General features: G+C 39.7%; 1 protein-coding gene across 1 annotated transcript in view; it reads right to left on the bottom strand.

Moving 5' to 3' along the window:
• BRWD1 (bromodomain and WD repeat domain containing 1) overlaps positions 1–14,053 on the bottom strand; it is a 121,242-nt gene that overhangs the window by 25,994 nt on the left and 81,195 nt on the right. Inside the window, exons 23-32 of the mRNA XM_049629236.1 lie at positions 12,686–12,875; positions 11,161–11,286; positions 10,958–11,065; positions 8,385–8,509; positions 7,670–7,752; positions 4,206–4,317; positions 3,547–3,608; positions 2,662–2,817; positions 2,098–2,218; positions 747–872 (exon numbers count right to left, since the gene is read on the bottom strand). Coding sequence (XP_049485193.1) covers positions 747–872; positions 2,098–2,218; positions 2,662–2,817; positions 3,547–3,608; positions 4,206–4,317; positions 7,670–7,752; positions 8,385–8,509; positions 10,958–11,065; positions 11,161–11,286; positions 12,686–12,875 — 1,209 coding nt within the window. The remainder of the gene's footprint in view (positions 1–746; positions 873–2,097; positions 2,219–2,661; positions 2,818–3,546; positions 3,609–4,205; positions 4,318–7,669; positions 7,753–8,384; positions 8,510–10,957; positions 11,066–11,160; positions 11,287–12,685; positions 12,876–14,053) is intronic.

Here is a 14,053-nt window from a genome sequence, read left to right as displayed (position 1 = left end):
CTATCTAGGCATGAAGAAGATGAAAATGGGTATGTGATTTTCCTGAAGTAGAAAAAAATGAAAGTCCTGGGGAAGAGGAAACAAGTCCAGGTCGTCCAGGCAAGAAGTGGATTCCACCCAGCAAAGCAAGATAGACCAGAACCAGTTACTTCCCAGTTTGTAGCCACATAGTAAAAATGATGGCACAGTATATAAATTATCTTCTCTGATACATAATTCTTTCAAACAATTTTTATGGCTATGGTAAAAAGGCATTAAGATCACACAGCACAATTCATTAATTTCAAAGGAAACAGGCTGAGCAATTTGTCCAAAGTGACAGACAACGTTCATCAGAACAGATGATGTTAAAACAGATCCCACTTTCCGTCCTCCTCCTAAATGATCTCCCAATGCAAGCAAGCGTGTGCAGCCATTAGTGTTATGCCAAGGGTAATTTCTTCATGTTTCATAAGGACACCACAGTCATGAAAAATGACTAAGGGGAACCCGGTGAAGGGTATATATAGGGCAACTTCTGTAGTATAAAATTATTTCAATTTTAAAAAGCAGAAAACATTGGATTGTTCTGTTTTTCATGCCTTTACTAAAAGTAATAATCACAATAAATATGTACAGAAATGTTATTTAACATAGCATATTAATAAAAGGGTGTAATTCAGAGAGCAAAAATTAAGAACTAGATGGCTGCAAGAGGTACAGACATGCAAAGCCACTTTCCACATCTATAATAGGAGGTAACTTACTTGATAAATTTTAAAAGTTGGTCAGTTATCTTCTTAGCTGATCTTGCAATTACACTCTCAGGCTCATTAAATGTCCTGGCATTATGTTCTATGTATCTGACTTCCCAAACTAATGCAGATAGCCTCCTTCAAAACAAAAAAAGTAGGCAATTTAGAGCTCAGAAAACAAAAACACAGAAACCAGGTTTAAAAAAAAAAAAAAAAAAAAAATTCCCAGCACGTTAAGCCAGCATGTATTAATATATTAAATCCTAAGTGCAAAGTTACAATGAATAACCTTCTAATGCTCTCAACCTGATCATAACCATAAGCAATTATACTGGAAGCTAAACCACAGAGAATACAATTAAAGACCAAAAATCTTAACAGTTCACTTCATCACATCCAGAGCAACCTGGAGCAACCCTCCCTTTCACAGTGTCTACAGGCACAACGGAAGCTACTGAGACTCAAAGAAGAAAAGGTGTTAAATATCATCAATCCTAAGAGAGTAACCTGGCAAAGTGGTTTCTGAACAAATGCACATTCCCATGTCTGGCTACAGAGATAAAGTACACCATCGATGTAAGAAGTCAGTTTTTTGAAATGGTAATTTCTCAAAGTAGATGAATTGTAACAAATAAAATACTATCAATTACTTAAAATTTAAAAAAATCACTGAGAATCAGGGCACCTGGGTAGCTCAGTCGGTAAAGCGTCCGACTTCCACTCAGGTCATGATCTCACTCACAGTTCATGAGTTCGAGCCCATCGGGCTCTGTGCTGACAGCTCGGAGCCTGGAGCCTGTGTCTCCCTGGATTCTATGTCTCCTTCTCTCTCAGCCCCTTCCCCACAAGCTCTCTGTCTCTCTCTCTGTCTCTCTCTCTCTCTCTCTCTCTCTCTCTCACTCAGAAATAAATAAGCAATAAATAAATAAATAAATATTTTTTAAAAAATTTAACAATCACTAAGAATTGGAAATTTTATAGTTATCAGTGCTCTAGAAGCCAAAGATAAAAAGCTGATGACTCTGGGGAATCAATCTTTCAAAGGCCAATTTTTAAAATTCAACTTTATTTTTAACATCAAGCTGCTAAATAGGAATAACACGCAAATAAATATGATGTCTAACTACTTAACATAATTTGTAAGAAGCACGTGGAATTTTTTTTAATCCGACGCCTCTCCAACATCGAACAGTGTCTTACCACAGAAGACCACAAGATCACTATAATGAAAGAGAGTGAAACAGAAAATAGCGTGCATCAGCCCCCACTCCACCACTGTCACGATCAACCACCACTTCCATTCACTCCACTCAGGATGACCAAACACCTTTTCAAACTATTGTGAAAGGAGGTTTCTACTAACCTGTAGAATCGATTCACGAGCCTCATTCGAATCGTGTAGAGGTCGGTTGGATAAGCTACTACGGTGCAATACTTCGGGTACGTACACAGATCAACTGGCCCCGCGAAAGCCGCTGCTATGTCTATGAAGGCAGACACAAAACATTTTCATCAATAAATTCATTACCCACAGGAGATTATTTCTCTGCAAATTCCTCAAAACTAGAGCCACGTTTAACAATGCAGGCCCAAACAAAAAGGAGCAAGTAGAAACTGTAGTGAAGAATGCCACCGAAGTTTGCTGCGTTTTTAAAATACTTCTGTGGAGGGGCGCCTGGGTGGCTCGGTCGATTGAGTGGCTGACTTCGGCTCAGGTCATGATCTCATGGTCCCTGGGTTCGAGACCCACGTCAGGCTCTGTGCTGACCACTCAGACCCTGGAGACTGGAGCCTGCTTCGGATTCTATGTCTCCCTCTCTCTCTGCTCCTCCCCCACTCCTACTCTCTGTCTCTCAAAATTAAATAAAAAAAATACCTTTGAGGAAAGGAAAACTTGAACATGAAACATTCCACACTAAAAACTTACCAAGATTCAAAAGTTGGTCTATACCACTAATAATTCGTTCACATTCTTCATCTCTCGATTTCTGGCCCCATTCACCATCTTGAGGTTTGTAGAGTAATTTCTCTAGCTCATCGGAAGTGACAGAAATACTAGCTCCTAACTCTTCAGGTGGGTCAACTATAAATTCCATTCCAAAGAACAAGAAAGAAAAATAATTAACCAAATATATATTATACTTAAGTTGTCAAAACTCCTAAACCAGACACTACAAAGGAAAAAGCAGTGGTTTTATAGTGGAGAAACCTGGGACACCACCTAAGTCACATGATGAAAGTTAACACCCCCGGTAATAGGACAAATGGACATCATGTGCCTCATGATATGATGCACTGAGGACCATATACCACGTCTCTAACACTAGCACCAGAAATGTAAACCCTGGATAATGAGTAAATATGAAACAAGCCCAAACGGAGAGAAATGCTACAAAACGACTAGCCAGGATTATGTAAGAAATGATAACGGGCTATTAAAATGCAGTCAGCATCAAACTTGAAGCCTAGGATAAGAATTAATCAGCCAGATTCATATTAATTCTGTGGGGGGTTAGTAAAGCTCACGGTTACTGAAAACAGGTCAAATATTTTCATTATTGAAAAATGATATACCATGGGGCTCCTGGGTAACTCAGTCGGTTAAATATCCGACTCCTGATTTCGAATCAGATCATGATCTCATGGTTCACGAGTCTGAGTTCTGCATCAGGTTCTGCGCTCACAGCATGGAGCCTGCTTGGGATTCTCTCCCTCTCTCTGGCCCTCCCTCTCCCTCTGTCTCTCAAAAATAAGTGTTTAAAAAAATTTTTTTAAATAGTTTCTGCTAAAACTTAAAAAAAGAATCATATACCATTATCAGGAATTGGTTCCATGTCCCATGGGCTAAGTTTTTCAATTTCAGTATTGTCCCACCTATTAAAAAACCAAAAGTCCAGTTAGCCTCTCATAAAAACAACTTGTGGCTAATAACTAGGTATCCACAAAAGAGTAAACAAAAATAAAACGTGAAAACCTCATTGTAGCAATGAAAGTTTAAATATTAACCGTAAGATTTTTTTAGGAGAATACATTATGAGAAAAAGAAAGCATTAAAAATGTTCAAAGACAAAATCAGAAGTCCTGTGTGGCTTGTACCCAGGGTAGGTGGAAAAAACTCAACAACCCTGTGAAGCCTTGAATGCCACACTTCAGAACGTGACTTTACTCCACAGCCAATGGAAAAGCAGCAACGATTTCCTTGAACAGGGAAAATGATGTAATATGTGCTCCTCAACTAGGAACTATTAGGAGGCTACAGAAATGGGACCAGAGAGGCAAGCAGAACCTGTCCCGAGGGGGTTCTGGTGAAAGGGAAGCAGCCAGGGCGTGCGAGAGACACTGCATGGGGATGACGGACAGGACTCAATGACAGACTAAATCATGGTCTTTCACCTGAAACATATTATTCATAAAACCACCCACCACAATGAACGAATGTCTGTAGAGAATTCATTTCAACTGCATACAGACCTAACGATGTAGCACTGGAAATGACTATCAGGGTACTGCGGCTGATATGGCTCTTGACTTAGCACTGTTCCAAACCACCAAGCATCATCAATGATAGAACGGAACCTATCACCTATAAAAGATGACCAAGTCTGAGACACATTTTTAATTTATAAAATACCATGATAGAGATAAAAAAAGAAATTACTTTTTTTATCTTAAAATCAGCCATCCTTCCCCACTTTCCAGCAATCTTCAGCAATAAAATAAATGTAAAAAGATACAATGTCACACTGAGTAATTTACTGACGGTGTATAACCATACAGTGCAATAGACTAACATGCTTCCGACTGGATTCTGTTGTTTACTGGATCCAAACATTTCCCCAAAATAGGTTCGACCACATTTTACAACATGGAACAAAGAACAAAGCTTAACAAAACTCAATAATCTTCTACAACGATGTATATGATCAAAATATACTTGCTTAATAAGTATATTAAATACCTCTGAAACATGTACTTCCTGAATAAAACATATTCTAAAAGTATGACTAGAATCCATGATTATTCTAAAGCTCTCCCTATATAAATATTTCCACATAAAACAGAATTTTAATTCTTAAGACTTCACATTAAAAATCAGTTCTAGATATACCCTAGGATATGCTTACATACTTTATTACTTAAAAGAATTAGGGGCGCCTGGGTGGCTCAGTCAGTTAAGCGTCCAACGTCGGCTCAGGTCATGATCTCACAGTTTGTGAGTTCAAGCCCCTCATGGGGCTCTGTGCTGACAGCTCAGAGCCTGGAGACTGCTTTGGATTCTGTGTCTCCCTCTCTCTCTGACCCTCCTCTGCTCACGCTCTCTCGCTCTCTCGCTCTCTCTCTCAAAAATAAAATAAACGTTAAAAAAAATTTTAATAAAAAAAAAGAATTAAACACCCACATATCCCTTTATCTCAGGAGGATATATAGAAGCAGGAAGTAGATCTTAGGAGGGCTCCATCCACAAGCCAAAGTAACTGTACAGAATGCTCCAACTGACTCCAGTAATCGTCTGTGTACCCTACAACGGCATCCCTTCTAGAGGAACACACTGTAGGTGAGCTCGGTTTCACGTTACAAAAGGAACACAGACTGCTGTCATAACCCCACCTCTTCCCTTCCATCCATTCCACCTTTCTCAAAACAAAACCAGTAACAAAAAAAGTTGCTTAGCCACCGCTAACAATTCCTTGGTAGATTAACAATTCTGCTTTCAAGGAAGGTTTGACAGAAATGGTATCCATCAAAATTAAAGCTGTATTTCACTCCTCAGAAAGAGAATATTTACGTAATAAAATACCCACAAAGAGTGCTAACCAAGTATGCTTCCACGGAATTCTCTAAAACTGAAAACAACAGCAGTATCACTACCGGAGCTGCATGTTTTGAGGTTCTTAAAATATTTTTAAATTCACATAAACATGACTTTTATGCACATTTTATATTTTTCAAAGTCACTAGACACCCAGGACGCCTGGGTGCTCAGTCAGACTCTTGATTTCAGCTCAGGTCATGATCCCAGGGCTGCAGGATCGAGCCCCACGTCCGGCTCCGTGCTGAGCGTGGAACCTGCTTAAGATTCTTCCTCTATCTCTGCTCCTCTCCCACTGGCTCTCTCTCTCTCTCAAAACAAATAGATAAACTTAAAAAAAAAAAAAGCCAGTTTTTGATACCAAGAACCAACCTTATAATACTTTCCTTCCCTATTTATCTAAAACTAGAAGAGGAACACCTGGGTGGGACGCTTGATCTTGGCTCAGGTCATGATCCCGCAGTTTGTGAGGTGGAGCCCCGCGTTGGGCTCTGCGTGAACAGCATGAAGCCTGCTTGGGATCCTCCCTCTCCTCTCTCTCTCTCTGCCCCTCCCCTCGCTCTCTCTCTCTCTTTCAAACATAAACTTAAAAATTTTTTTTTTACCGTTTATTTATTTTTGAGAGAGAGAGAGAGACAGAGCATGAACGAGGGAGGGTCAGAGACAGGGAGACACAGAATCTGAAACAGGCTCCAGGCTCTGAGCTGTCAGGACAGAGCCCGACACGGGGCTCGAACTCACGGACCCCAAGATCATGACCTGAGCCGAAGTCAGACACTTAACCAACTGAGCCACCCAGGCGCCCCTCAAACATAAAACTTTAAAAAAAAAAAATTCAAAAACAAAACAACTAGAAGATACTTTCGGTTTAGATAAAAGTATTTTTCACTGTAAGATAACACTTTAAATTAAAAGGAGCCTTAAGAAATCACTTTTCTGAAGGTAAAACCTGGCTTTTCCTTAAGAATTAAAAAAAAAAAAACCTGTTTTTGCCTATTCAAGAGTAGAATAAACATGCTTAGTAAAGTTCTTCACGCAATAAAATCAAGATTAAGCAACTTCCTTTACTAACACTGCTCAAACTTCGAGAGAATCGGTCAGATTTTATGGGGGGGGGGGGAATTGAATTAATTAAAAGATCTGGTACATTAATTTCCCAATCACAAAAATAAAACAAAGGCACTAAATTTCAAGAGGCAAGTGGGAATCCATCTCTAGAGCTCAGCTACAGAGAACGGGAGTTTAAAACAATTTCTGGATGCACATGTGGGCGGAACAAAATGAGAGCTTCCAACTTAGACGTCATGGGTGTTGGATAAACAGAACAGATGCGAAGCTTTGAAGTTCTTCAGAATTTGGCTATTGATCTTAACTCCGGCACATTCCAGATGACTGGAGTTTGGTCTTGGTTGTTTCTGTGTATGGCTAGATGTTTTTCTTCAAGAAAAATTTCCTTTAGTCCCAAAACAGTCCTGACTGTGTGGTTATTACCGTTAAAAATAGTCCACTAAGAACAGCCACGTTCTCCAAAATCTTTCATTTCAAATAGGGGTGACTCAGGGAATTTGTCGAAAATTTACCTATTTGTAGTACTTTAGAAAAAAGCAGCAGCAACTAGGAAAATTAATGAGGCCTTAACATCATTTACAAACGTGTACACTAGACGACAGAGCCTAAAACTTACTATTCCTAATAAGAGACCAAAACTGCTCAAAGGCGAATGAACTCTCCTAAGTGGCTGCACTATTTACAATGCAGATTAGAAGTAATTTACATTATTTTTCAATTTCCTGATTGTTTTAGATCACAAGATAACTTTGTGAATTATACCAGTCACAGTAAAGATAGAAAAAAATGCAGACTGTGGACACGTGAAAGGATATAAAAGTTCACCTCTAACATACAGTCAACGCGTAAGAAATAATCCCCACAAGAAATGCTGCTTGGCTAACAGTCCTTACGAAGAAGCAGTAAAGCAAAAAATACTTTCCAGGCACTTCTATTTCTTTCCAGAATTCACATGTTTGCATCCACCATAACAAGCAGCACCACAACAAAAAAATAGGCCAATAAACTGAGAGATCATTTTCTAACAGTGTATGAAACTCAGTAAGAACAGACTTACAAGACTGCCAATTCCTCTGTCTTGCTTCATCATAAAATTGACGCAGTACAAGAAAGTCAATGACATCCGGCATATCATGGTATCTAAACAGAAATAAAAGATTATCAAACTCCCTGAGCAGGTTACAGTCTAAAGCAACAATGTCCAAAAGAAACAGGATGGGAGCTGCATTTCTAATTTTTTTCTGACTAGCTTTATTAAAAAAAGTAGAGAAACTAGCAAAATTAATTTATCCCATGTACCCTAAATACGGTTTCACCATGTTATCAATACAAAATAACGAGATACCTTACATACTTTTTCTTCATACCAAGTCTTCAAAATCCAGTGTGTACATCACACTCCATTGAAATTGGCCACATTTCAAGAGCTCAAGAGCCGCACGTGGCTAAGGGCCACCATAATGGACAGCACACATTTAGCAAATCATTTATTCTAACATTTTCTCAAAAACAAAGACAGACACAAATTCCCCTACAGGCCAGAGTTCTCCACACATTAGTGGCATGGAAAAAGGTATAAACATGCCAATGCCTAATTGTTGCTACAGCATACTACTTTTAGTCCCAGCTATGAGCACCTCAACTCCCGCCTTAGGCTGTCCATAGTGCTCCACTATTCACCCCGCAGTTATGAGGGACATGCTGATCAGCAAGAAGAAACCTCTAAATTTAAACAATTCCATAAAAAAAAAAAAAAAAAGAGTAACACATACCTAATAGAGAAAGATTTGTCCAAAAGTTTTCCAGTTGCAGGATCTATAAATGCTAGTTTGAGGCAACAGAGCGTAGGGGGCCCAACCTCGTATCGTATTCCAACTATTTTGACCAACTCTTGATCCTTTAACAGATATTTTTTAAAGAATGCAATGTTTAAAATGGTTAAAATAAAGCAATTTCTCAAGACTATAAATCTCCACATATTGCCACATTAAGTCAACTTGTAAGTCAGGTTTCCAATTTAACAGTGATTAAATCACTTTGCTAAAATTAATCTTCACGTCTTTTTCAGGATAGACATTTAATACTGTTTCAAACATAAGGAATATACTCACTTTAGAAAACATACCACAAAGTGTTAAGAAGGAACACGTAAGAGTCACTGATCAGCACAATATCTAAAGACAATTACTGTGAATAATGTGAATTTCTTTCTGGCTCTGTTCTCTTCCTAGAGATACATCATCTTGTTTTATGTGTGTCTCTGTGTAAAGACATCTCATTGAAGATGCTGTTGATTCATTAGCACTGAACTCAATAGCCAAAAGGACTTCTCATTCATGCCTAGACAAAGCTTATCTAACACAGGTGTTCTCTCCAGAAAGCACATCATCACCTTCTTGTACTGAGTAACACAGCAGAGCACTTTAAAGCATCACACTCGGGGGCTATGTTAAACAGTAAGTCACCAACAAAAAGCATAAAAACACTAAAGTTATTTATGTTGCATTCAATAGATCGTGAGAAGGACACTTATTTATGATGTGAGAGCTCAAACAAGAAGGTATCACCTCACTCGACCTCAGGAGGTAACAGGCCGGTCAGGGAAATCAAATTTTTTGCCACTGTGTGTGTGTTTGCAAATGACCAGAAAGCACCCTGAGCGTTGATTTGGGGTTACAAATAACATGCAGCTAGTAGGCAAAATGACAAATATGGAATCTGTGAATAATGAGGATCAACTCAGTGATAAGTGAAACAGACCTAAATAAATCAGAGCATATGGTAAGCCAAATTCAAGACGGAGAGCCACTAAGTTGAAGGAGAGTTAAGAACAGCTATCTTTGGGAATGCCTGGGTGGCTCGGTCCCTTAAATGTCCGACTCCTACTCATGATCTCACTGTTCGTGGGATTGAGCCCCACATCGGGATCTGCGCTGACAGCAGAGAGCCTGCTTGGGCTTCTCTCTCTCTCCCTCTCTCAAAATCAATAAATAAACTTAAAGAAGAAGAAGAAAAAAAAAACGGCTATCTTTGCTAAGATAGTTGTTTTTACCTTCTAATAGTTACTGAAAGTATCAAAAACATATAAAATACAAAGAATAAAAAAAAAAATCAACGGCAATGCTATTCCATACATAATCACCATTGACATTTTGATGTATTTATTCTGGTTGACTGCATGTCTGCAAGTTTTTATTACCATAACCACAAACAACATTTCACATCCCATTTTTTCTTAGTAATAAATTATAAAAATTTAACAGTCATTCACTCAAGTATTTTAAAAGCCTCAATTACGCAGTGCGCTTCATACCATAGTCAACTCTGCAAAATGTACCATGATTTGATCCATTCAGTACTGTAGAATATATGGACTTTTTCTAACTTTTGTTTTTATTAACAGGGATATGGAACTGTCTTGCTCATAAACTCACATGCACTTCCAGTTGTTTCCTAAATCACCGCAAATAAAGTCATGGATTTAAAACATCTGAATATTTTCCAGTTTCAATTCCAATCGCCAAGATAGCCTCTACAAAGCCCGGGCTGTTTCATATACCCTGTCCTGTCACCAGTGTGAGTAACTGGTAACAAACCAAAATCTTTGCTACTTGCTAAAATGTGGGGGTTTTTTTCTTTCACTGCTTAAAAAAAATTTTTTTTTTATTTTTTTATTTAACTGGTTAAGTATAGGGGAGCTAAAGCTTTTCCAATAGACTAGTCTACTGTGCATGCGATTCAACTTCTTTTCCAATTTGTATTTCCTCTTTTGAAAACCTGCCACTTCTTTTGAATATATGTCCCAGATACACACACTTTAACATTAATGATATATACTACCAAGCTGCCTTCCTGAGTGACGAACACATTTATAATTTTATACACCAATCAGCAATACATGAAGACCATCCACTGACAAACACGTCTTTCTGCCGGATCCTAAGGCTTAGAAGGTAACAGCAGAAATGTTGTTTTTTGTTTTTTTTTTTAATTTTTTTTTCAACGTTTTTTATTTATTTTTGAGACAGAGAGAGACAGAGCATGAACGGGGGAGGGGCAGAGAGAGAGGGAGACACAGAATCGGAAACAGGCTCCAGGCTCCGAGCCATCAGCCCAGAGCCTGACGCGGGGCTCGAACTCACGGACCGCGAGATCGTGACCTGGCTGAAGTCGGACGCTTAACCGACTGCGCCACCCAGGCGCCCCCAGCAGAAATGTTTTTAAGTAGGCAGTCAAAAAGACAGTAATGAAATATACCTCCAGAAGGTTTATTTTTAATGGATTTATAAATAACTTAACTATACAGTGCTAGATGTTTAATGGCTTAATAATATGATCATCTTACCCTAAGATCCATTTTTCTCCATGGCTCCTTATTAGGGTTCAGTTCATAAATGTTATTTCTTCTGACAGCCTCAATATAAGCTTCGTGACCCTGTCGAAAATAGATTACCTACAAAAAGTATACATTTAAAAATAAATTAAAACCTAAGGGTAAAATACTATCTTGTGGTCCATATTCCCATTTCTAAATTTTACTACTCTCACCTCATCACCCATCTGAGGAACAAAAGGAGACTTTCGAAGTGTGGTGTCCGTTATCCACACGGGAGGGTGAAATTCATATAAATGTTCCATATTTGCAAGCTCCACCGGAGTCATCCTCCGCAAGCTCTGCCAAGGGGATGAGAACAAAGTCCAGCACAACAGAAAGGGCATGAGGGCGTGGTTTGATTGACAAACAAAAGAAACTTCACCAAGTGAGAAATGCTATGTCAAATGAGAATGGGCACGTCGCCTAATGATCAGTTTTTAAACGGCATACATATTTGGTTCCTTCACACCCACGGGAGCGTGTACATTGTGGGCCACTGGTGAAAGCAGTGCAGGTTCCCCCGGCACTCATCTAGCCTCTCCCGGATTTCTAATAGACTCTTCATAACACTTGACATCCTATGGGAGGGGGCTCCTTTCCAACCTAAATCCTCTTCGACAGCCAGCCTGCTCTGCCGAGACCATTCTGAATTTCACCGTGGACTACTCATCACAGGGAGACTCCTCTTGATTTGAGGTTTTAAGACAGGTGACTTTAAAATGTGCCAACAAACTCTCTGATCCTCCTCATCTCTTCCACAGGTGCAGCCCACAACCGCTCCACTCAAACAGAGTAAGACAGAAGTGACAAGAGGCTTCTAAGACAAAGCTGTCACAGGCATTAAGGCTTACCCCTGCTGACACCTCTGGATCACCTAACCTAGGGAATGTCGGCCACCATGTCATACAGATGCCCAAGGAGCTCTTTAGAGGGGCCCATGTGGTGAGTAGCTGGGTCTACAGCCAACTCCCCAACTGAATAGGGTTCAAAGAAGATCAGCCAGCTCCAGTTATACGTTCAGACAGCTGTAGCTCCAACCCGTGTGATAACTGTGACCTTGGGAACCAAAACTCACCTAGCTTTTCAGCCCCCAGATTCTTGACCCACCAAATAGGAATACATGTTTGTTGCTGTAAGGAGCTAAGATTCAGGATGGTCTGTGACACAGCAATACGTGAGGAATACAAAGACGTGGCATCTTTAAATAATGACCGTTACTTGCACGACATGAACACTGAACATATGATAAGAAATAGGAACATCACAAGTACTCCTGCTTGTGAACGTGCCAAATGAAAGAGAACGTGGCAGATGTAGCTGGGAAACAAGGCAAAGACAGAGGAAACAAGAAGAAAGTGCCCTAAAATGCCCTGAAGTATAGTTCTGGTGTTGAAATTAACAGGAGAAAATAAAGAGTTGTGGGATTCCGAGCAAAATAGAGCTCCCGCCCCCTTATCGTGTCAGACTGAGGAAGGAGCCGGTGCCACCACCAATTTGGGGCAGATTCGATAGAGAAGCCTCCAGAAGAAAGTAGCTTTTCCAAATATAAATCTGCATTTTACATTTGAGTCTTGAAGACTTAACAGTGTCAATAGTATATAAAATCTCCAATCTCCCTAAGACTTTTAATTTCTAAATATGGACAGAAACACTTGATAGAAAGCGTAAATAGATGTTTTAAAGATCTACTTCTCTTACCTCTTTTTTAGGCTTATTTTCTTTCTTTCTCTTTCGTCTCCTTTTTGGAGGAGATAAATTCTCAGTAGACATTTCATCCTCTGAACTACTGCAAAAGCGGGTAACTCGTCGACGTGATGACGTTCGTAAAGGAGGCTGCAAATTGATGCCTGCATCAGCTGTCCAGTCAGAGTATCTAGATGACGAGTCACTAGGAAAGAAAAGCAGTATATGTTGTAGGAAACCAGAATCTAAGCCCTAATGGCAATTTAATCACATAATCTTAAGAGATGAAGAGGAGGGAAGGAAGGATCCTGGGAAGATTCAACTTGAACAATCTGCCTTCACCATCAGCAAATACTGAAATGACCAGAGATCATGAGGAAGAGACAGAGACACTGGAAATTAGGAAAGGACGTAAGCCTGAGGAATTTTTTGTTTTAAGTGTAATATAGAGGAAACCTCATGGAAGACAACATTTAGAGCCCACCAACAATTCCCCTTTCAGAAGATGGGAATGTAATTACGGAAACAGTAGAGGTCATGCAGAACCGTAAGAGTAGGCCCCCCTCCCCCAAGTGAAAGGTGACTCGGGAATAGACTAAAATTCTAACTGGAATGAAAAACCATTAGTGAACACACTGAGAATCCCAAGGAAAGTGTAGCCACAGCAGATAGAAAGCTGGAAGTGGTCAGAGTTCCTTGCCAAGAGGGGGACTTTCCTGAACAGGACAAAAGACCCAAGAGAGGAAGTGGTCCCGGCCCAGTCCAGAGCAGCAGCAGAGTCAAACAGGAAACAAGATCTAGAAAATGAGCCCCTGCCACCACCAGCTTCAGCAAATGCAGGAAAGAAAGCAGGACAAAGGGCTCCACTGAGACCACCACTGGCCAACCACACACCTCTCAGGCTCAATAAAACACACTCACGCTCACACGCACGTTTCCAAGAGCAGTTTATTTAAAAAGAGCTATTTAGAAAAACTGTAAGAGCACCTGCTTTGTACAATAAAATTCAAGAGAAGCTGAATTAAAAGACAATGACAGAGCTAGAAAGCAGAACAGAGGTTGCCAGGGGAGGGGCGGGAAGCGGAGAATCCCTGTTTAATGCGTACACACTCTCAATTTTGCAACAAGTTCTGGAAACTGGGTGCACAACAGTATGAATGTACTTAATGCTACTGAAATATACAGTTCAAAATGGTTAAGATGGTAAATTCTGTTATGTATATTTCACATTTCACAATTAAATTCATAAAAAAAAATAGACAAGGGTTCTAAAAATCACTCCAGCCCCTCAATCATAACAGAATAAAAAAAGTCACGACAGGAAAAAGGGAGTACTGTATGGTGGTCTAGACCGGCACAGCATCCATGGGAACAGAAATAAGA

This window comes from Panthera uncia, chromosome C2 (assembly GCF_023721935.1).
Source record: "Panthera uncia isolate 11264 chromosome C2, Puncia_PCG_1.0, whole genome shotgun sequence".
NCBI classification, from domain to species: Eukaryota; Metazoa; Chordata; class Mammalia; order Carnivora; family Felidae; genus Panthera; species Panthera uncia.
The sequence above is the reverse complement of the archived record's forward strand: the minus strand, read 5'-3'. Positions and strand labels throughout refer to the sequence as shown.